Genomic DNA, 25911 nt, shown 5'->3' on the forward strand with positions numbered 1-25911 from the left:
GAAATCTCCTTTCTCCTTCTGGCTGTTTGTATTTAGTGGCTCCTTCTTGTGACTATGACTCTAACTAATTTTGCCTTGCCAATTTCTAGTATTTATAACTATCCAAAACTAGTTAGAAAGATGGACATATTGTTGAGAACAATAGATTTTGTTGGCAGTCTGTTATCTCTATTCTAGCTTTTAGTGGCCTAGAAGAGGTTAGAAGGGTCAAGTGGCAAAGACATTATTCTGCTTAGCGAAGGCATCTGGCAAATGTAACTGCTGTCACTTACAGAAAAACTATTGTTTTACCGTGAGAAAATTACTGTTGAACTATTAATTGAAATTTGGCAATTGAAGATCAAATCCACGCTATGCCTGCATGAAGCCACTACAAGTGGGATTCTTAGAAGTAGTAGATAGCTTCCATTACCTAAGTAATCAAGTCAGCAGTGGTGGAGGAAGTTCTGAAAGAGTAGTTGAGAGATTAAGTACAGGCTGCACAAACTTTAGAGAATTACTACTTTTGTTGGTGGCAAAGGGCCTCTCCCTAAGAGTGAAAGGCAGATTGTATGATGCCTATGTATGTACAGCCTAGCTACATGGCAATGAAATATGGGCTATGACTACAGAGGATATGTGAAGGCTTGAAAGAGATTAAGCCAGTATGTTCCACTGGATGGGTAATGTCAGTGTGCATTACATGCACACTGGAATTAAGAGAAAAATTGGGTATAAGAAATATCAGTTGTAGTGTTCAAGAGAGAAGACTATGCTGGTATGGCCATGTGATGTTTATGGATGAGGATAGCTGCATAAAGAAGTGCCAATCTCTAATTGTGGAGGGACCCTCTGGAGGGGGAAGATGTGGAATGAAGTAGTAAGAAAAGGTTTTCAGATGTTGGGCCTCACAGAGGAGATGACAAGGAAATGCAACTCCTGGTAGTTTGCTGTGCTTGAGAAGATACATCAAGCTAAGTAAAACTGTAGCTGTCCATATATACAAGTATGCCCTCTATGTTCCTCTCTCAGCCAAGAGGTCCTTCCCTTGAGGGCTTGTGAGGACTGGTGTCACACAGAAAGCACTTGTGCTGGTGTCACATAAAAGCCTCCCATTCCAGTGCAAAGTAAATGCGCCTCTGCCAGTGTCATATAGAAACGTCTGTAGCATACGACTTGAGGGAAATTCCTCTCTCTCTGTTATATATACACAAATACGGACGTAGTAGATAGCAGCTAGCCATAGGCCACCCTTTTGGACCCTGTTGTATCCACTACTCTGATTGGCTGGTATTGGCGCAGTTTGTCTCTTGCTCTATTGCGCACCAATATCCAACCCAATCTCCAACACAGCCTTCTGACAAGGTCATGTGAAACAGTCTCTTCCAAACTTCTGGTGAGCCGACAGCACAGTATAAAACACTAGCTTCACACAGTCTCGAAGTCTTTCAGTTCCAAACCTTTTGAGGTCTAGCCACTGACCACACAGGACACAGCTAGTTCCAGCAACAACACAATAGCAGCCACATGGAGACTTATCAACACTCTTCCAACAGCATACGGCAATCTCTTTCTTCGTCGCCTTCATCTTCTTAACATTGTCAACATCATCTCTCTGTGTACACAGCAACCAGCAACACTCGCACAGGTTCTATCTCAACACTGTTCGTGAATTACTTCCCCTTGGTTAACAGCAAATACAACCTGCGAGAGCCTCCTGTACCAAGTGACCCCAGCAGTAGCATTGTAGCCACAACTTCTTATATAACATGTGCCTCAACCAGCTCTGCATTACTGCCACAACTTCTTGTTATAGCACTTCAGCTATTGTGTACCTTGACTACGAACTGGTATTTATCATCCTTGTGTCTGAAGATTCTTCTAACATCCTATTATAGACTCTTTCAATGCTCTGTACTTAATGCACACACATACACTTTGTATACATGACGGCCTGTCTATTATTATGTATATATGATGCATACACACATGTTAACATATAAATATAATCTTCTCTTAAACATTCTATCTGGTTGTGTCTCTCTTTTCCTTCTGGCATTTATATGCATTTATTCTTTTCGTATTTATTGTATGTACTGTGCGATGTACTAAAGGAGCTATTCTCGTCACCACCCCTTGCACGGTTGTTTACACATCCATGCTGGGGCCATATAAAAGAGCCCATGCTGGTGCCATGTAAAAAGCACTTAGTACACTTTGTAAAGTGGTTGGCGTTAGAAAGGGCAATCAGCCATGCTGAAATAGACAAATGGAACCTGGGTAGCTAGTTCGTGTCAAACCGTCCAACCCATGCCAGCATGGAAAATGGCCATTAAATGATGATGTATATAAGTATATATGAATATAAGTACAAATACATATATATGTTTTTCTTAGCATACTTTTCTTGGCTTAAGGATTCTTAGACGGTTATATATATATATATATATATATTCATATATATATATTCATATATGTATATTCATATATGTATGTGTGTATGTATATGAGTATATATATATTATATATATATATATACATATATATAAATATGCATATATATATATATATATAAATATACATACATATATATATAAATATAATATATATATATATAAATATAATATATATATATATACACATACATAAAAGTAAATATATATATATATATATATATAAATATATATATACATATATATATATATATACTCATATACTACATAGATACACACACACATATATTCATATATGTATGTGTGTGTATCTATGTATGAGTATATATATATATATAATATACATACATATATATAAATATGCATATATATATATAAATATACATACATATATATATAAATATACATATATATATATATACATATACTCATATACTACATAGATACACACACATACATATATATATATATAAATATATATATATATATAAATATAATATATATAAATGTATATTTATTTATATATATATATATATATATATATATATATATATATATATATATATGTGTGTGTGTGTGTGTATGCATATTTAAACGGAGGGAGATAGGTCTCTATATTCTCTCGACAGGAAATTATAAATTCGTCAGCGAATAATAAATAACTATCATCTATGATAAACTGTCTTAAGCTTTTTAATTTTGGACTGTCAATTCCTTGCATCTCTCCCTTCTTACTCTTTGCATTGACTGTAGTTTAACAACACGATGACGGTGGGATAACGTTTTTCTCATTATATCTCATATACGTTGGCATGTCGTGCCAATATCCTCTCTACCACTGTCACTTCAATACGTCACAACCACTTCGAAAAATCGCTGTTTGTCTGAAAGCGACTGAGTTAATGTTTGGCTAATTACATTGTATTTTAAATTTCTTCCTTCTAGTTCTGAGATGAGAAGGAGAAGCAACAAACAAACGTTGTATAATGATAAGACTTGCTGAACACTGAACAGATGTCGGAAAGTGTTGAAGAGAAAACAAGAAATGTGGCCGATAACTTCCGGTATCTGCCATCTTCTCGGTTAGGAAAATAATAGGAGAGTCGCTCGAAGCAAAATAGAAGTAGCAGCTTGGATATTTGAGCGTAAAAAAGAAGCATTAGAAGATACGTTTGAGAAATGAGGTGAGACTTCATCTATCGAAGAAAGCTGCACAAGTGAACGTATTCTCTTTACACGGGGTGAAAGTATTTTCTTAAAAGGAGACAGAATATGGCTGGCAACGGACTACACATGTCATATGGAAATGATAAACCTCCATCCTCGACCGGCAGTGGCGAAGCTGACATAGCTAATGATCCTGCCAGTAGTGGATTCTTTACGAACGATTTTAAAAAGTAAGTTTTTTTCAAGTATTATATACCATAATTTGATATGATTGTTTTACATTTTACTCGATTATAAGGTGCCATGTTTTGTCGTGGTGACAAGGGAAAAAATGGGAGGGTCGACCAGAACTGATGTTTCTTATTCTTATGGCTGTAAGCTTAATTAAATCAGTTGGACCAAGGAAATAAATTTTGTTACGGGAATCGCATGAACGATGTTTGGGTTAGCTTTCAATGTAGTGCTACCCGAAGTAGATATGGAAGTTATGAAGTTATTGTCCCCCTAAAGCCTGTTCTGTATCCTTTTTGCCACCTGATGGCTTTAGAAGTCTGCTAAACTGTAAACAATGATTTTCAATAGTACTTAGTGTTTGTGTGTGTATATATATATAATAATAAATATTAATTTAATATTATATATATATATATATATATAGGATGGGTGTTTCTTTTTTATGTATAGTTATATATAAAAAAATTAAAACATTAATTAAAGGATTACAGATTTATTTTCACAGGGAAAAGGTTCTCAGTGACTTTCAAGTTTCGACTTTTCGTCAGTCTAACGAAGGTAACTGAGCTAAAGCCTTCGAAGTCACTGTCAACATTTTTCCGTGTGCATATCCATATTTCCCCCCTCGTAATTTAAAAACATTTTTTAGGGAGAACCTTTTTCTTCTTATAATTCACAAGACATAATTCCACAGTATTTTTGTGTCATAAAATTAATTTTAGCTACCAAACCTATTAAACTGACATCTCCAGTTTCAAATGAACCGAAGAAAAAAAAAAAATAATGTTTAAATGTTCCAAGCTGTAACCGTATGTCTCTCTCCAAATCTAAACTATTGATGTCACTAAATATCATGAATTGTGACTTCATTGATTTCCTATACAGGAACATGATATCAGATTGGAAAGAAATGGGAATGTGACGCCTATACCTTTTTCAAAGTCATTAAGGATGGAAGTGAAATGGCTACAGTTGGGAATCGAAACCAAATTGTCCTCAGCTTAAAGGCTTTACATTCCACTAGTTTTCCTAATAGCCATATGTATTGAAATTGGTTCTTTGGAATGACTATAAAAAAAAAAAGAAAAAAAACTTTGTTGAATTAATATTAATCCGGTTTATTTCTTAAAGTGGGGAAACATATTGTGGCATTATAACCAACAGTATTCGTTCAATCAATAGAAATCGATTTGATTGGCAATGCTTTTTCTCGACTAGGGTCGAATTAAATGGGTATCAGCTGTTATCAGTGTATTAACTGTATATATGTTATTAATTTCCTGGCAATACTTTGCGATCACTTAACACTGCCTCTATTCCTACATCTGCTTGAGTTATTATAAAAGAAATGAAATATTTAATTGATGCGTAAACTACAACAACAATAATGCGATTTATGTGTGCATATGTTGTACACATACAGATCTAATTCTCAACATATACATCACATAAACAGTTATGACTGAATCACTCCTGTCTAAGTAGCTCTTACATCGTCCCATATCTCTTCCTTCTCAACTGTTTTACTCCGCCTTCTTTCTATTTCACGTTTTAACTATCCCCTCCATTTGTTTGTAATCTGTAACCCCCCACCCCCCACCGAACAGATTCAGTTTCGATTCTGGGTTGAAACTAGTTATGCCTCCTAACGCCCTTCAAAGATTGCTCCCATTTCCTTCAAGCGATGAATCTGACACCGTGTTCTTGTATAAAAACTAATACCTAGCACCAGTGGAGTAGTGGTAATTTGCTGACAGTCCAAGTTTGTTGCCAGATTTTGATTTCTGGTTAATATCCCTTACATAGTTAATATTGGGGTAACCTTGACTGTCACACAAAATCTTGGCCCTTTTTTTTTTTATGTAAGAAACTATTAACCTCCTTCCCAATAAGTACAGACTGGATAATGTAGCTGTAGATATATATGAAAACAAAAGATGGTCACAGCTTGTATGCTTTTCATCACTTTCTCTATTAGGACTGGCGAATCCTAATAACGTTACAACTTAGGTTTGTTTATCATTTATTGAATAGATGTACTCTTACCCTGCAGACATAATTTGTTCAAATAGGTTCAAATGTTTCTCTTATATTTATAATCCACTGTTCATAAAGGAAATAATAAACTGTGTGATATACTCCTTTTGATGAGGTAGTGGAGATCTAAATTTCAGCAATGGGAAAGAAAATTGTGTGTAAATGAAATGAAGATTGAACTGGGGATTGAAACTGCACTGTAGAGATGCTGCTTACAAAATTGTTTTGGTTGAGATATGAGGCTGGGCTGAAAAGTTAACAGGCCGATTATGAAGGAGTGATGCTAGAGCTGTGAAATCTTGCATGCATTAATTTTAACTCTTATGAAAAACTGCATTATTTCTCTCCAGATAAACTGACATTTGACTCTTCAAAGAAAACTTCTAAAGTAACTAGTAGCAACTTCTCTTGAAAATGGACAAAATTTGGCATCGTGGTGTTATCAAGTACCTGCAGAAATAGGGTTTAGCCCACAAAGGCATTCATGCTAACATGGTTGCTACATTAGGGGATGATGCACCAGATTTATCAACAGTACAAAAGTGGACAACTGAATTTAGGAAATGAAAGGAGAGTCTTGAAGATGACACAAGGTCTGGACTCCTGCAACTACCACTACCGAGGAAAACATTGTGTTCACCACATGGTAATGGATGACAGGTGATTGACTATAAATCAAATAGCCAATGCTATTAGCATGTCCTGTGGGAGAGTTGAGAATATTCTGCACGACAAACTTGGCATGATGAAGGTTTGTGTTTGGTGGGTGCCATGTCTTCTAACACCTGATCAAAAGCACACCAGGGTTATCACCTCATGGGAAAATCTGACATTATTTCATCTATATTCAGTTGGTTTCCTTAAACTTTTCCCTAACTCAGGTTGAGTGTTGGCTTCATTACTTTGAGTCAGAGACAAAGAGACAGTCCACACCTACTCCAAAGAAGGCCAAGGTTGTTTCATCTGCAGGGAAGGTGATGACCTCAGTTTTTGGGAAGCAAAAAGAATAGTATTTATTGACCATCTTCAAAAGGGCCACGCCATCAATTGAGAGTACTGTACCAACTTGCTGAGGTAGTTACGACGGACTATCAGGACCAGATGCTTAGGAAAATTGACAAAAAGGGCCTTGTTTTATCAGGACAGTGTACCAGCACACAAGTCCTTAGCTTCAATGGCTGCAGTGTGTGACTGTAGGTTTGAACTGGTTGATCACCCTTCCTAATCTTCTGATTTTGCCCCATCTAATTATTATCTATTCCCCAATATCAAAAAAAGAATACACCTGATTGTGAACCAGTATTGCAGTGATGATGACATCATATCTGCTCTGGATAACTTTTTTGAACAAACGGGATGAAAGCTTCTTCATCAATGGAATCCAAGCACTGCAACACCATTGGAAGAAGTGTGTGGTCTGCAAGGGGGATTATGTTGAAAAATAAACCTCATTTGGTCACATTCCATGGGAGTATCTTGGTCAGCCTATGAACTTTTCAGCCAACTCTCATATGCTGGAAATGAGGATTCTGCAAAGTGGGTAGAGATTTGTGATGGATGAAAAGGGTTCACTGCACTATGGGAAGGGGTATGTTGTCTGCTGTGCTATGTGCAATGGCATCCTTCATGGTTCAGTTGATGGGCTTGCACAGGCTGCAATGCTGAGTAAATGCCATTCAGTTGACAGTAGATTTTCTTCAAAGTGTTCTAGGTTGTGTTTTTGCCTGAAGTATTGCAATGCAGTTGTTAGTGGACAATATAAGGAACTTGGGATTGTGAATAATTCATGACTAAAAGGATGGTTTCAGTCATCTAGCTGGCTATTTCTAATGGGTCTTAGGTGCTGTCAGGGTAGTTAGCATAGAACTAGCAAAGTTCTAAACAGTCAACTGATTTGAAGTATTATAGTGTCTGAGATGTAGCAAGGTGCTTTATACATGTGTGTTGAGTAGTCTTGATTATAAGTTGGGTGACCTGATAAGTGCAAAGATAGTGATGGTTTGGTAGAGGTTGGGTTTGGAGGTGAGAAAGAGATCAAGGATGTTTGGAGTTTCTGTGTGTTGACTATAGATGCAAGTAGATGATGAAACTAGTTGATGTAGAGATTTGAAGATTATAAAAGATCCAGTTTCTGCACAGGTAGCATCAGTATGAGAAAAGTGTGAGAGCCACAAGGAATTGTGAGTATTAATGTCACCAAGAATGACCACTACAGAGAATAGTGAAGTAAGACAGATATTTTTGATATAAAAAAATGTATGAGGAGGGTTAATCTTAGTTTTAGGCTACTTGAGAATTGTAGATGGTTTTGGTGTATCATGAAGTTACAATAATACCCTTCCAGGAAACTGATCTGAGTAATTGCAGCAGAGTGAAGTCTGCTAAAGGCACACAATAATGTCTTGTAATCAATTTAACCTACAGTCTCTTTTTCTGTAATCAGTTCGTTTTTTTTTTTTTTTTTTGTTATTGTTAAATCAGTTGAAAAGAGCAGTGTCTGTGACCATTGCAGTTCCCCAGGAGCTGGTGAGATTGATATGTTCAGTACTCAGTTTGAACATCTGTAAAGTGACGTCTGTAGATAAAGCATATGCAAGGAGGGAAATGTGGAGGTACGTGGCCTAGTGGTTAGAGCAGCGGACTCGCAGTCGAGGGATCACGGGTTTGAATCTCAGACCAGGCAATGTGTGTGCTTATGAGCGAAACACGTAAGCCCCATGCAGCTCTGGCAGAAGGTAATGGCAAACTTCTGCTGACTCTTTCGCCACAACTTTCTCTCACTCTTTCCTCCTGCATCTTGCAGCTCCCCTGCGACGGACCAGTGTCCCATCCAGGTGGGGAACCTATACGCCAAGGAAACTGGAAACCGGCCCTTACGAGCCAGGCGTGGCTCAAGAAGGAAAAGGAGGGAAGTCCTGAGGATTGACATTTAGGAAGCAAAGATTTTGGGATAATGATCAGTGTGAAATGTAGATGGCAAAAAAGTATGTGATGAAATAGATGGACCTGGGTAGAAGTAGCAGGAAGCTAGGAGAGTTAAGTTTATAATCAAAGGAAATCATTATTTCTTGACTTTATATAATCTTCCAAAGAGGTGAAATTGTCACAAATAATAGTGGAAGAGCTGGATATTCTAGTGGCAGTTAGTTCTATGTTTTAGAATACACAATTCAGATTTAACCAGGTTTGACTATCCTATCTCTTATTCAACTAAAATTAATAAAGCCAATACCAGTATATACTTAGATCAGTTCAATCAACTGAATAAAGTAATTTCTAACACACAATTTGCAATTCATGGTTATAAACCAATAAAGGAGCCTCAACCTGCTAGCCAACCCTTAACTCACACCTTTAGTGTCTTTTGGTAGCTACGTTTCTGACCCACACCATCTGTGTCATAGATACAACATTACTTTCATGTTACTACTTCAAAAAAAAAATACCTACAGAACAAAGGCCATACTTATCCACAGAACTTACATCTAAAACCACATTAGACAATATAGTCTTAGAAATATAAGAAAAACAAATGGTCACTTCTTGAATGCATTTGATCATAGGTCTGCTTTGTCAGGGCTGACCTGTGGCAAAACAACATTAACTCATAATAAATATATACCAACTTGTGCAGATCAACCTTGTTTTATCACCTTGTCATTTTCTTTATGGAGCCTAATTTTCTAATCTGTAGTATCACTATTTCATTTTGAGAATTATCTCTTATATATTTGTATGTGTGTGTATATGCAGCATGCATGCATGTTTATGTACACAGACAGACATGTACACAGCTACTCATTTATGAAAGAAATGCATTCTTAATTCAACTCTCTTATTGCAGACATGAAGATCTCAAAGCTATGCTGGATGGCAACAAAGATAACCTGAAGTTGGAGGCAATGAAGCGTATTATAGGGGTATGATGAAAAAAGTTTTTTGCCTTTAAACTTATCAGATCTGTAATTTTAGCTGTCATATCTTTCTTTCTATATCATTCATTTAAAAAAAAAACTGATTAGGATTGGTTGGCTAAGTAATACAAGTGCTCAGGTGACCAGGCTATTTTGTGTTTAACAGAATACACTACAGTGATTCAAAATTAATTGGCTTTCTGTCTCTTTGTTCACCATTATATTTAGTTTGAAATGCTTGCTGGGAATATACACAATATATTAGTATTGCCTTTGGTAAAAAAGAACCTTCATATCTCAGCTAGCCGTAGCTCTTGAAAAATCTGTTACCATCAAATAGTAAATATATATTTTAGTACAATATTTTCAAGACAATAAATTAACTGAATTTAGAATCAAAAGTCAAAAACTCATTCTACATGATAAATATGAGTTGCAGGGAAAAAAAGAACTGTATATATATTTCTTACTTTCTGTTGCTTTTCTTTCTTTTTTTTCAGTAAATTTCACATTTTGATTACTTATTACAATATTACATGTTGTGGCCACATTTTTGTAGGATCTGTTATTATTGCCCTATTGTAACAGAAATTTATTGACATCTTTCACTACTTTAATGTGTTAATTAGATATATATGTGTGTGTGTTTGTGTTTACCCCCCCATTACCACTTGACAACCAGTGTTGGTGTGTTTACATTCCTGTAACTTAGTGTTTCAGCAAAAGAGACCAGTAGAATAAGTACCAGGCTTTATAAGTAAGTCCTGGGGTTGATTTGTTTGACTAAAACCCTTCAAGGTGGTGATCCAGCTTGGCTGCAGTCTAATGAGTGAAACAAATAAAAGATAAAGTTTAGGAAAATAAAACTAAAAATCAATTAGGAGTGGCTGTGTGGTAAGTAGCTTGCTTCCCAATCACATAGTTCCAAGTTCAGTCCCACCATGAGGCACCTTGGTCAAGTATCTTCTATATCCTCGGGCTGACCAAAGCCTTGTGAGTGGATTTGGTAGATGGAAACTGTAAAAAGCCCATCGTGTATATATATGTGTGTGTGTATATGTATGTCTGTATTTGTGTATCTGTTTGTCCCCCTCCCCATCATCTCCTGACAACTGATGTTGGTATGTTTATGTCCCCGTAACTTAGCGGTTTGGCAAAAGAGACTGATAGAATAAGTACTGGGCTTACAAAGAATAAGTCCTGAGGTTGATTTGTTCAACTAAAGGTGGTGCTCCAGCATGGTTGCAGTCAAGTAACTGAAACAAGTAAAAGAGTAATATTTAGAAACCTTGGTTACCTATCAGTATCAATAAACATGCAGGATTCCACTTCAGAATAAGTATTTCTTACAAAGGAACAAAGCCACAAATTTCTGCAAGAGTGTTGATTAAATTGACTGTATGTTAGTGATTGTACATATCTTATCATTAGGAGCAAAAGGCAAAGTTGGCTCCAATAAGATTTGAATGCAGAATATAAAGAATCTACTAAATACTGCAGTGTTCTGTGCTTCCTCCATAATTTACTGATTCTGCTTCAGAATAATGCTTACATATGATCTGCCTGAGATTAATTCAATCATAAAGTGAGAAGGTCATATCAAACTCTCAAGACCATGTTAGTGAGGATATTATGGGATAACTAGTTTATTCTTATCATTAAATCTATGTACTTTCTTGTAAAATGAGAAGTCTTTATAGATAAGAATTGCAGTTATTTATTTTATCTATAGCTGTGTCATTGATTTAATCTTTACTTCATTTGTTTTTTAAAAAGAAAAATTACTTCCCCATACTGGCATTGTTTGACCTAGTTTATTTATTTAATGTAATGCAATGAAGGCTAAGAGAAGTTTGGAAATAATTATATTTGTGAAATCTTTGATTTGGTCAGTTTAGGCATTTGATAATAACTCTCATTTGCATAACTTCTTTATTTTCTGGCATAAAAAGTAGGTTTTTTTCCCACCCTGCAAGACTTATCTATAATTAGAACTGAGGGTTGAAGTGGAATTAATGCATATCAGATATTAGAGATGTGGTACATTGGAATCCAAAGACCCAGTGGTCAGTTTTGCAATAGTGCTAAGAATAAATAGCAATCTTTGGTTGTAATTCTGTAGATATGAAAAATACTTCTACATTACATGTGCTATTGTTGTTGCTTTAATATTAGTTTCATTTTCTCTGCTTAAGGTTAATTTTTGTAGAAGTGAGTTACAGCCAATCAAGTGTAGCTTTTTTTTTTTGCTCTTAAAAGGTTAAACAATGGAATAAGTTAATTTGCCTCTTAGTTGGAGAAAGAAAACAAAAACCTAGTCATGACTGATGGAAGTTTTATGTTGACCCAGATGATCAGCTGTATTGTCAATACTTAGTATAAAATCAGTATTCTCACACTCTTACTTTACCTGCTCATACCATATCTCAGGATATATATTACACTGTTGATTGTTGTATTGAGGTAAATCCATTTTATTTCAGATGGTTGCCAAAGGAAAAGATGCTTCAGATTTGTTCCCAGCTGTTGTCAAAAATGTGGTGTCAAAAAATCTTGAGGTGAGTTAAAAAGAACATATGTGTTTGTAAATGTGTGTATATAATAATTAACATTAAATTGATGAATATTTATTTAAATTACCATTCAATACTTGCTTTATATCGACACCAGGAAATGGTAGACTGTATCACAAATTTTTGTAAAATTTTCATGTTTAACATTTTAGAGAAAATTATTTCTCAAGAATTCTGGCAGTTTGCTATTAAAAGAAAAACATGTAATTCTTAAACATACTATTGACAAAAATGGAACATGTAAGTGAAATGTGGACTCTGCATGGTGCAGAGTTCACATATCACTACTTGCTAAGGCATACAACTTTGAATAAGCCTCTTAAGTTCTCATGCATGGGAGAACCTTACTAGTGTTACTGGTACAGTGAAATACTGTTCATTCTGTAAGACAGATACATCAACAAAGTTGGACTGTTTTTTTTTCTGTTCTGTGTGCTAGATGATACAGCCCACAACCAGTGACAAATGATGATGAATTTGAAATATTTCATATTTTTCTTTCATCTTTTCTAGAATCTGTAAGCAGTATCCTTACATATAGTAGAATGTATATACTATACCAAATTCTTTACTTTTGATGTCTTGTATTCGAAAGATACCATACCAGGCATTATATGCTATCTTTTTATTGTTGTTTAGCTCCTGATCAGCTCTGATTGAGCTGATGTATGATCAAAGGCTTTTAGCCATGACCATCCTTCAAAAAAAAATTTTTTTTATTTCACCCTACATTATTCAATATGCCCTTCCTTTTTTTTTTTTTAAAAGAGCAGTGTTATCTGATGGAGATTCAGCTACTATTTCTAGTGGGTCAATTAGCTATGTAGAGTAGTCATAAGTAAAGTGCAGCCAACAGGACTTTCTGAATGCCAGATCTAATGAAAAATTACCATGGATTTATTTAGTAGTGTGGTTTGCCTGGTGATAAGCCATTTCTCATGCAGCCTGCTTCTTGAAAAAGGTTGCCCATGCCTAATGTAGAGGATTCCATATTGGTTTACAATATTTTATTATAAGGAACTCCTTTGGAATATTTTCCCCATGTGTTCTCATTCTAACTTTTAACTTTTCTAGTATCAATATTCTGGTACACCCACCCACCACCATCACTGCAAGTTGGGATTGAAAACCTTTCGCTTCACATTTTCTTTCAAATTTTAGCAATCTAGAACCTACGTGTTTTTCTAACTAACCACATCTTTTAAGATGAAGATAAAGAAAAGTCAAAAGATTTAGCTCAAGTTATTTTAGTTCAACTATTAATTACAGTTCGGTGATTACTTTGGATCAATTGTCAATTATTGTATAATGGCTATACAGTTAAATTGCTCAACAATTGACCGTATGTTGTACCCCCAGTCAAAATAATTTAGTCACTGACTTGCATTTCAATGTAAGTCAGCTTACTTCAGCTTACCTAAATGACTAGAGTTTCCACTTCTACTTTATAGGTGATTAGTTAACAACAGGCTTGCTCAAATTATTTCATTTATGCTTATAAATAAACATATACGAAATAGTAAAATTACATCTTCTGATGCTTCCAAGACAATTATAACTCTCAATAGTAGTAGGATTTTTGGAAAAGATTATTTGTGAAGAAGGAAAAAAAATTGATGGCAATTAATTTGGAAATTTATTTTTAGAATAAGAAATAAAACTTAAGAAGGAAATTACAAGGTGATCATCACTAGTGTTGGTGCCATGAAAAATGCACCTAGTACACTGTAAAATGGTTGGCATTGGGAAAGGACACTCAGCTGTAGAAACCATGCAAAACTAGACATTGGAGCATGACCCAGTCTTCTGATTTATCAGGTCCTTTTAAACCATATAGCCCATGCCAGCATGGAAGCTGGGTGTTAAATGATGATTTAGCTAAGACTGGCTGTGAGGGTTGCCTTTCACCTTCAGAACCAAATTGTGCTTCAGTCCTGTGCTAGGTCCCATGCTACTAGTCCCATGCCAAGCATAAATCCATCCTCAACTGTTAGTTATGTAATATCAGCCACCATTTATGTGCACACATATGCACTACACATGCACACACACCTATAATTACTTCAAATGATTTAAACTTTTACAGTTTTGACTGACTTCCAGTCATTCTCCAAGTTCTACTCTTGGTCCAGTAACTGTAATTTAAAAAGCTTTACGTTGCTTTTCCTCTGAAAAGTATATTGGAGATGATTTCTAAATACATTGTCTACAAAATATAATAAGAATTTGCAAATTATTAGTATTATATATAATATTACTTTTATTTGTTTTTCATACAATAACACAAAAGTGCTCAGTATGTTTCTATGTTAGAAATATGTAGTGTCTGTTATAATTTGACAGCTATGGCTAGTTGTGAAGTTGATTGTACAAAATCCTTAATTATGTTTAAACTAATCCTATTTATTCACAAACAGTTACACACACACACACATTCACACCACCATCATCATGTTACATTTGTTTTTCTATGCTGGCTTGGGTTGGATGGGCTGTCGCAATTTATGTTAATGTGCATATATATAGCAACAGAGAAAAACCAGTCAACCTTGTGTATGTCTTACAGTACTAAAGAGAGAGAGAGTCCCTTCTATCATGTCATAGTTCATAGCTGAAGTTATTTCTTTTTAGATGGATAACATCCAATGGAGCTTGCAGAGTCCATATCTTGCTCTCATGTTCTATTTGTGGATTGGATTTAGCTATCAAGAAGTTCACATTGTCTGAATAAGTCTGCTGGGTACAAAGGTTGCTTTGTTCTGTAGGTAAATGAGGCTAGAGAGATTTTTTTATAGTGGTATCCTAAAAATGACATTGTATCCATAGCAGGAGAAGCTTAGTTACCAAGTGGGCTCAACCAAACAATAGAAAATATTTGTGAGTTTGGTGGTGGTGGGGTGGTTGAGAGTATCCCATCAAAAATAAATAGCTTGTACATTAGAACAAGCTGAAACCTTTGTGTAATTTTCATACAATGAAAAACTTGCAGAAAACATCAGACTGTATTTATAATCATAGCACATGACAGCAATTTATACTTTGCTAATTAATTACTAGCTTCATGTACTTATTCTTCTACATCTTCACATCTGGCATGATATGTTTAGGTGAGGAAGCAGTTGTCACATGGTATCAGTGACAATTGAGTGACAATGAATTTCTATGGTATGCATGACATTTTTATCTTTTTCATCAGAAGAGTCAAATGAGTAAAAATGAATGAATGAATAAATAAATAAATAAATAAATAAATAAAATTTTGTTCTAATGTTACAATAGTTAGCAGTGTGGAAAGACATACTCTTCAAGTTTTGAAGATATATATATATATCATGGAGATGCCATGATAGATCATTAGCCACTACACACATTTTTTTCTCTCCCTTGTTTCTCTCCTTTCTGTGTCCCTTTCTGTAGAAGAGCGTAGGCTCGAAACATAAAAGACTTTTTCTATTCCTGAGCATTATACTAATACATCTGTTTGTTTTGTACACCACCTGTTTTCGTCTTTTTTTTTTTTTTATAAACTCTCCCTATATATATATATCTATATATAAAATATTTGTAACTGGTTTATACAACTAAGAGTATTTTTGCCAATATGGCAAACAGAGCTAATAAACATACTGTTTTTTCATTAGTTTATCTGAGAAGGGAGGGGGTTACTTTAGATATTAAACTTGATGTTTTAAAATTGCTTGATGCAGAAATAAAACTTCTATTGCTAAAACATTAAACCTTACGATGTCTACAGTAGGAACAATACATGACAACAGAGAAAATTCTGCCAAGTGTTCAGGAAGCCACTTAACTGTCTGGACCATATTTTTCCATAGTTCTTAAAGTAGTCACCATCATCATCATTTAACGTCCACTTTCCATGCTAGCATGGGTTGGACGATTTTGACTGAGGGCTGGCAAACCAGATGGCTGCACCAGGCTCCAATCTTGATCTGGCAGAGTTTCTACAGCTGGATGCTCTTCCTAACGCCAACCACTCCAAGAGTGTAGTGGGTGCTTTTATGTGCCACCGGTATGAGGGCCAGTCAGGCGGTACTGGCAACGACCATGCTCAAATGGTGCTTTATATGTGCCACCTGCACAGGTGCCAGTAAGGCGACGCTGGTAACGATCACGCTCGAATGGTGCCTTTTATGTGCCACCTGCATGTAAGCCAGTTAGCTGCTCTGGCTGCCTTTTACGTGCCACCGGCATGTAAGCCAAAGTAGTACTTTAAGTAATTAAGTAATGCTTAATATGGAACAATTCTTGAGTGTATAGATCAAGGGTCAGAATTGACATAATATACCAATAAATATGATGGTAATTAAAAAAAAAAAGAGCCAAAAGTTTATCTGATGATTTGCCAAAAAAATGAAGGTGAAACTTATAATGAAAAATCCTTTTTGGCTTGTAATGATGAGTTTGAAAGGTTTAAGAAGTGCATAAATTTGCATAATAAAAAAAATGACTGTTGAAACTGCAAGTGCTGATACAGAGACAGCTACTAATTATCTTGGGTAATGTTAATGAGACTGCACTTTTGTTGAAGAGTATGTTTGCTAAATCTTTTATTTCTTGAGAAGAGTAATCACCATCAAGATTTAAAGCTTCTAAAAACCATCTGACACATTCTTTTGAAAGAAAATACCACAGGTGGTATTAACTCAAAGCCCTTACATGTGTATCATTCTGAAAATCTAAGGGCTTTTAAGGGTTACACAAAGTTTAATCCACCTCTGATTTGGCATTCAAATAAAAAGGCATGGATGACTTAGAGCCTTTTCAAAGAGTGATTTGCAAACCGTCATTTTATTTTTTTGTCCTTCAATAGAAAGGTACAGTGCTAGACATAATATTTCCAACAAAGCATTGTTTCTTTTAGACAATGCACCAAGCCACTCAGCAAGCAAGTTTTATTCAAGCAAAGAGTCTACATTAAAGTCTTGCAAAGAATGTAAGATTTGAAGAAGTTATAGATGATGATGTGATTGAGTTGCTAGAGCCTGAGAGAGAAAGTTGATCTAATGAGGAGCTGATGCTGTTAGAAAAAGAACAAGCTGAGAATACAAATGAGACAATGGAAGTTCTTCTTACACCACTTAAATTGACTACAAAAATTGACAAAGGGCTGGCACTTATAGAAGAAGTTCTGCAGGTTTTTGTTGATAATGATCCTAATCTTTATATATAAAACTGAAGTTGTGTGTGTGAGAGTCTGTCTCCTCCGATTTAGATTCCTAACTACTCCCACATTTTGTGGTGCAGTTTAACCAAAAGCGGGTATCTTATAGTCGTGATTCATATCGAGCCCTTCTGGGTATTAGTGCGCGTCTACGATGATAAAAAAATTTACCATCATTTTTTCGCATGTTTAATGCATTTTTTGCTTGGTTTATATAAGGGAAGTAACTCTCTAAAAATACTTATATAGTTATTTCCCTTACAAACCCGAGCAACGCTGGGCGATACTACTAGTCATGAATATAACATAAAAATTACAAGAATTTACAATGAGCTCGGTTCCTATGCTGAGCTGTGCAAAAGAGATGATGTGCCATAAGCAACAAACAACCTTGGGCAAGGTTTTCACCCCTCAAGCTGATGTTCATGATAATGAACAATAAGATAGTAAATATTTCCCTCATCCTCCTAGTAACACTCATTCCAGCACAACCCCTCACACAGTAGCCAACATCTTTTGTGGTAAGAACATACTCTTACGATATTACAATTCTTATTAATTCCCTAATTTATTCCTCTTGAAATGTTTTTGTGTTTTTATGTATCTATATTGTATTGTGTATATTTAGAAATAATTATATTTATTTATGTATGTTTGTGTTGCTTGTTCTTTGTTGTTTTCTTGTACTTTAAAAAAAATATCTATAGGAACACAATAACACTTGATAATATGAAAATCAATGGGAAAATTAATTTCATGAATGCATTATTTCCATAAAGTAAGGGATTCTTGTTCTCAAGTATGCTTTGAAAAAGTTAAAAAACAGAAGTTACAAATGAAAATAGATATTTCTTCAAATAAATCATATTAAATTTTGTTCATATATGTATGTTATTTTTTCAAGGTGAAGAAACTTGTCTATGTGTATTTAACCCGTTATGCAGAAGAACAACAAGATCTGGCATTGTTGTCAATAAGTACGTTCCAAAGAGCCCTGAAGGTAAAAACTAAATTTTGCTGTCATTAGTATAGGGTCAATGCCCATAGCCTTTCAGGGATTTTCATACCGAGAAGGAAGTGTTACTGAGTGAAGTTAGTGTTGCAAATTTTCAGTTTAAATTATTAGTTGTTTGAAGGATCATTGATTGGGATTCCAGTATTCTAGAGGGATGAATTTCTAGAAAGAATGATTGGAGAAGGTTAAGTATAGCATCTGGTTGATGAGACAACAGAAATGAGTTATTTGGATGGATGTAATTTATAAATTTAGCTTACCTGAAATATATTTTACAGTTTATAGTTTTTTGAATTACAGTAATCCCTCGCTATATTGTGGTTCACCTGTCATGGTTTATTAAGCTTACGATGATTCCTCTGTGGTGGTGTTTTGCATTTATAATAACATAAATATATACAAATTATAAAAATAATGAAAACGAAATATACAGTACAGTACTGTTTCTACTTTGCGGATTTTCACCTATCGCGGGTGGCTTTTGGAACATAACACCCGCGATAGTCGATGGGATTTATCATTTTTAAAGTAATTTCTAATTCAAAGATGAATTTCTGTAAGTTGATGACTGTAGAGTCAGTTTAATAGGGACGGGTTTCAGAGGGTGACATAGAGATGCAGGATTGAGTGAAATGTTTGAAGAGTAAAACAGCGGGTACAATGGGAAGAACCGGAGTTGCACAAAGCTTTACTGGTCCAAAGGTGCAAGATCCATTGTAGTAATGAAGGAATAGACAGAGAGGGCACATAGCATGTCAGATGGGTTGTAGTTGAGTGTATTTGTGAAAGTTTCTTCATGAATTTAAACAAGTTAGCAGTGTTGATAGACTCTTTTTCAGCTTGGGAGGGTTTGCAAGGTTATGGGTACTGTTCTTGTGCCTCTGACTATCTTATAAAATGTAAAATAGCTAATATGATGGTTAGCATATGATTTAGTTGAGTAAATGTTTTCACACAAGTATGTATCTTATGTATCTTAACATGGTAGTGTGTAGGATATTTTGTACTGTTGACTTTGTGATTAGTAGTTCACTCCTTTAGCCTTCATAGAAAGGAAGAAAAACAATAACATTAAAATAAACATTATACCAACCCTTACCTAAACATTTGATTTATAGTTGCTTAACGATGGCTTCTTTAATTTCAGGACCCTAACCAGCTAATCCGAGCCAGTGCTTTACGTGTCTTATCTAGTATCCGTGTTACAGTTATTGTTCCCATTATGATGTTAGCTATTAAAGAGGCTGTAATGGATATGTCACCTTATGTGCGCAAGACTGCAGCACATGCTATTCCTAAACTCTACAGGTGAGCAAGCAAGATTTTTCATTTTTATTTGAAATAAAAAATTTTAAGTACAAAAAGCCTGATTAATAATCAAAGGATTAACAAATGTTCTTGTTAGTGTTAATTAACTGAGTCACTGAAATTTCTTCTTAATTTTTAATATCTTTAAACTTTCTCTCTGTTATATATCACAACATCTGCTCTGTTAACAGTTTGGATCCAGAACAGAAAGACCAACTGATTGAAGTTATTGAGAAACTCTTGGCTGATAAGACCACAGTGAGTTATTGGCTTTTATCTGATTCAGTATAAGTTTTATTGTTTCTGGTTCATTTACCAGCAGAGTGCATCTGTATTTTATTTCACTGAATTTTGCATCTTCATTGACGAAGGACATCATGTATTGTTTTAAAAAATAGATATTATTTTAGACATCATACTGTTTATTGATTAAATTTTTTTTCATGTTATTTTTTCAGCTTGTTGCTGGAAGTGCTATTCAAGCCTTTGAGGAAGTTTGCCCAGAAAGGATAGACTTGATACACAAGAACTATCGAAAACTTTGTAATCTGCTGGTAGATGTTGAAGAATGGGGCCAGGTTGTCATCATCAACATGCTGACACGATATTGTCGGACACAGTTTACTAATCCAAATCAAACTGTAAGTATGATTTTTTTTGTTTTTTTATCAATTTCATTTCAGTTTATTTTATTTTTGGCTATTACAAAGATTTCACATTTTTATAATTAACTTCATTATTTGTGCTTGCTAATTAGATAAATAGAATTCTAAACACAGGTATCTGAGAGGAAAAGTTGATGTTACTGAAGTAGGTGCCTGTTTTATAGCGTATGAACATCTTGTTTGCTATAACAATTAATTACATACTGAGCAACTGCTATAGTATCTTAGCTCTGAACAAATGCTTCTAATCAAAATAACTTTGAAAATTCATCATTTTTATTAAGGTTGATATCAAGCTAGCTAAGTGGTTCAAATATTTTTAGTAAACTTCTGGAATGGAATATAAGAAGCAGAAACTTTCATGCAAATATTATAGATGATAAAAATAGCTGATAAATTGTTAATAAGGAAGACAATAAGCGTTCATAAATGCATTTCTAAATAATTAAAAAATAATTTGAAATATACAGAGACACTTTATTTCTTAATAACACTTAATAATTAATTTTGGACTAAAATCATCATCATCATCGTTTAATGTCTGCTTTCCATGCTGGCATGGGTTGGACGGTTTGACTGAGGGCTGGCGAACCAGAAGGCTGCACCAGGCTCCAATCTGATCTGGCAATGTTTCTACAGCTGGATGCCCTTCCTAATGTCAACCACTCTGAGAGTGTAGTGGGTGTTTTTATGTGCTACTGGCACGAGGGCCAGTCAGGTGGTACTGGCATCGGTCATGTTCAAATGGTGCTTTTTATGTGCACAGGAGCCAGTCCTGTGGCACTGGCAATGACCATGATAGAACAGCTGAGATTTACTTCTGTTCAATCAATATTTATCTAAAGAAATGCACTACTTTGTAATAATGAATTATTAAACATTCCTTTGTTAGAAGATATCATGTTTAGGAACTACATTTTACTTGAATAAATATTTTCTTGTCTGACCAGGAAACAAATGATGAATCTGAACAGCATTTTTATGATGATTCTGATAAAGAAGAGGAAAAAGAAGATAGTAAATCTGTGAAGAAAGTGTACAGCATGGATTCAGATCACCGCCTGTTGCTACGGCAAACTAAGCCCTTGCTCAATAGTAGGAATGCTGCGGTAGGTTACTCTTTTAATGAGTATTTTATCTTTTCTTTCACATCTTTATTGTATCACAAGCTAGCAACAGTAACTTTTTTCATCTCAGGAGGATCAGGATGACAACAAAATTATTGTAGTTGATATTTTTTTCATCTGAATTTTTGCAAATTTAAACAAAATAACAAGATGAAAAAAAAAAACTGAAAAAGTTAAGATTACAGATAAAGTAAAAACAAAATGACATAAGCAAATGGTATAAAATAATTTTTTATGAAAATAATTAAACGGGGGACAAGAGATTGTGTTCAGCAACAATAAACTTCTACATGAAGTCAACAAGGTCACAAAAACGTGATGGAAAGCATTTGAACTTTCAAGAATTTTACTCATACATCAGACATCAGCCGCACCTCAATATACTTTCCAGCATATTAATCTGTGGTAAAAGAAATGCATATATACATACTGATAAATATAAATGTGTGTGTGTATTTATATTAGTGTGTATATATTCTTCTATGTGTGTTCACACACACACACACACAATCATCATTGTTGTCATCATTTAACATCCATCTCCCACATTGACATTGGTTGGATGGTTTAACAGGATCTGACAAGCTAGAGGACTGCATCAAACAACAATGTCTGTCTTGACATTGTTTAGACTAATGGTATTATCAACTATGCAGCTATACCCGCACCAGAAAATTAAAGACCAGACTTGGTGAGATTTCGTGTTCTCATGAAACTTGGGTGGTGACAGCCATTATTCTGTTTTCAGAAATCAATAGATTACATACCAGTAATTATACTGCTTCCTGTTGGATGTTGTTAACTATATTTCTTCCCTCTTGTTCCAAAGAAAGAAAGTATTATTTATGCAGTCTCTTCTGTTTATATATTTCAACAGGTTGTAATGTCAGTTGCTCAGCTTTATTTCCACTGTGCTCCAAAAGCTGAGGTTGGAATTGTTGGCAAGGCATTGATTCGACTTTTGCGGAGTCACAAGTAAGAATTTGGTTGTTTCTATCACTGAAATTTATATTGAAATACTGATAGGTCACTGGATGAAGACTCAGAAGTACTAAATAAATAAGGTATTATAATTAAAGAACTGTGAATACTTATTATTTTACCTGGGCAGTGTTGTTGCCTGGATTGATTTAGGTAAAATGAAAGCAGTCTTTTGATATAGAGCAGCTGAATCATTAATGCTTGTGTAACACTGAGAAATGTCTTTTACTCACTATCAGGAAGGCTTTTGAAAATTTCAGCATATGCATATAAAAATCTTAATTTAGGTGTTTGTAGAAGTGACACATATTTTCAACAAGGTAAATTTGGATGAGCAAAATAATGCTTCTTTGAGTTACACCACACCTTGTGGTTGAGCCAAAACGGCAGCCTTTAAATGGTTGCTTGACATGCTAGATCTCGAAGCCAAATTTTACTCAAAGCATTAGCATTGTACAATAATGGAAGGATGCATATGTAAACATAGTCCAAGATAGACAACAACTGAATAAAAAGACAGATATAACATGTTCAGTTATAGATTTGTTCAGTCATAGCCAGCTTGGCACTAAATAACAACACTACTAATGGCAGAGTTTAAATTTGTATTTCATTTTGTAGTGTTTTAATCTCACATCATCTGTATCTTGTTTGTTGAAAATTGTTCTTTATTGACCAAGTAGAAGTCTCTGGAGAGGAAACACAGCAAAAATAAACACTTGTAAATTTAGTGATATCTTTCTGCCATTCTCTTTGATTACTAATCCCTTTGATTTATCATTTTTATGTTTCTACTTTCAGAGAGGTACAGTATGTGGTGCTAAGCAACATTGCCACAATGACCATATACAGAAAGGTAAAAAATTAACAGAATATTATTTCATTCTTCCATTCACATTGATAAAAATATCGCTAATTTTTCTCTTAAACATTAAATCAAATATTGAATATTTTTACAGTTCATAAAGAAAATGGATTTCTTTGTTGTCTAAACCACTAGGTTATATTTGTAACATTATCACTTGCAACTGATGCTTAATAATATGAAGTAATTGTTAGCAAATATCTCTTTGGGTACACTAATGGTATAGGACTAAAAATTGAATGAATGTGCAGTAACAAACCAAAGATCCATACCATTTCAGTTTGCTTCAATTTTGTCTGGGATTGCACTGAATACTTAATCTTGCAGTGTTTGTCTGTATTAGGTGCAGTCTTCATCCACTCTCCTGTTTCACATCATCATTAGTGCTGTATTCAATTAGTTGGTCTTGTCTGTGATGATAATCACAGATTTTGATGTAATTTTGAGTTATAACAAATACTTAATAAAAAAATGAAATAATGCATACTTAAAAAGAAAAAACCTTAGCACTGGTCTCTAGATATTAAGTTCGTGTTTCTTAAATTTAACCTAATAAATAAAAAAATGTATTATTGGCATAAATGGGAAAGTGCCAGGTTAAAATATTAGAGTTATTTCACTTAACACTTTTCTCTTTAAACATTGAATTTAGAGTAAATAACAGTTTATGATAACAGACATTGTAAAATAAGGTGAACTATCTGTAATTTATATCTTGGAAATATTTCTTGTACTTAAAGGAAATCACTATTTATTATGAGTTTTGTAGATTATGTAAGTGGATTAAACTACAAATAGTTACTATTAGGGAATTTTTCTGTTTATTAGGGAATTATTTTCTGTTAAAGGGTCTGTGGGGTTTAACATGCAGGATTGCTAAATACAAGGTTCATTATTCAAATCTTACTTTAGCTAGCCAGTTTGTTTTGTCACTCAGCAAGGCACATAAGCTGACAAAAAGTTTCCCCATTTTTATTGCGCAGATGTTAAAAATGGCCTTGAACTTTCAGAGGAAACTTGTATTTTGTGGTTTTGAAGAATAAAGTAACTATATAAGAAAATAAATATAACAAATATTTCTAAAACAAAGATAATTAAAAACCCAGAATTCAAAATGTTATTTATGATATTTAAAAAAATTTATTGTCTATATTTATCCAACAGGGAATGTTTGAGCCCTATCTAAAAAGTTTCTATGTGCGTTCAAATGACCCAACGCACGTTAAATTATTAAAGGTAAGACAAGAACTTAATATCTATTCACTTAAGTTTATTTTTGTTTTTAGAAATTATGATCAGTTTCTTATGGGTAACTGATAGCATATATGATATATAGCTATGAAATCACAGTTAAAGTTTGATTATATTGATTATATTGTTAGGAATTCGAACTTTGTGTAGCCATTATATTAATGAAACATATAATTTTATTTGTTTGCCTGACAATCAGTCTTCTCACTTCATTGTTGACTGGTTAATAGAAAGAAAGGCTCTAAAAACTGCTACTTGAAGAAAGATTTCACTCTTGCTACCATGGAAAAAATGGATGTTGAACATTGGATACAAAGCTTGTGGTATTTGCTTTGGCTTAAGTTCAAATCTCAATCCCACATAAGTCAATTTTGTCTTTCATATTTTTAGGGTCAATAAAGTATCAATTCAGGGTATTGGATTGTTAAAATTGTTAGAGCATCGGACAAGATGCTTTGTGTTACCTGTTCTCACTCTTTGTGTTCTGAGTTGAAATTTTGCCTCCTATCATTCACAGTAGGAAATAGGTCCTTTGAACCTGTTAATTGTGATAGAACTTCCAGTGTCAGTTGGATCAACATGTTTATTGGAGAAATGTCCCTGTCAAAAACATGTTGACCCTGCACTGAAACTAGACAAAAAAAAAAAAAAAAAATGGAGAAAAGTGAATTGTACAAAGTTACTTTCATATATCAGTAAATTATAAAGCTTAACTTTAGTGTTAAATCAAAGATAATACTTTAGCTATTTTGATATGAAGAATTTTTTTTACATTTCAAGAGGTAGGAGTATAGAAAATTCCAGCAAGATATATTTTTGATTTCAACATGTCATTTTGTTTTTCTGACATTTTAAGATGAAAGAATCATATAGCATTCTGTGTGTTAATATTTTTTAATAATGAATGGCTCATAAATTTTGACAGTTTTGAGTTAGAAATGTTAACTTATAAAAACCATATTCCTCACATACACACTTTTTAAATATAAACTTTTTCAGACAATCAAAATTTGTTATTTTCTTATTTTAATGTTATATTTCAGATTTCTGTTTGTAATTTTTGTACACACACACACACACACACACACACACACACACACACAAACATATGCATTTAAATATATATACATATGTATTAGTATGTGTGTACATATGTA

General features: G+C 34.2%; 1 protein-coding gene across 2 annotated transcripts in view; it reads left to right on the forward strand.

Moving 5' to 3' along the window:
- The first annotated feature begins 3171 nt into the window (after nt 1-3171).
- Nucleotides 3172-25911, forward strand: part of LOC115224385 (AP-3 complex subunit beta-2) — a 53612-nt gene continuing 30872 nt past the window's right edge. Inside the window, exons 1-11 of one of the 2 annotated variants that reach the window (XM_029795274.2) lie at nt 3172-3829; nt 9715-9790; nt 12268-12342; nt 18447-18542; nt 19705-19865; nt 20057-20123; nt 20324-20506; nt 21481-21639; nt 22535-22632; nt 23440-23494; nt 24668-24739. In XM_029795274.2, coding sequence (XP_029651134.1) covers nt 3705-3829; nt 9715-9790; nt 12268-12342; nt 18447-18542; nt 19705-19865; nt 20057-20123; nt 20324-20506; nt 21481-21639; nt 22535-22632; nt 23440-23494; nt 24668-24739 — 1167 coding nt within the window. In that variant the 5' untranslated portion in view covers nt 3172-3704. The remainder of the gene's footprint in view (nt 3830-9714; nt 9791-12267; nt 12343-18446; nt 18543-19704; nt 19866-20056; nt 20124-20323; nt 20507-21480; nt 21640-22534; nt 22633-23439; nt 23495-24667; nt 24740-25911) is intronic. The other variant, XM_029795285.2, reaches the window with a different exon arrangement.

This window comes from Octopus sinensis, linkage group LG2, assembly GCF_006345805.1.
Source record: "Octopus sinensis linkage group LG2, ASM634580v1, whole genome shotgun sequence".
In the NCBI taxonomy this organism is placed as follows: Eukaryota; Metazoa; Mollusca; class Cephalopoda; order Octopoda; family Octopodidae; genus Octopus; species Octopus sinensis.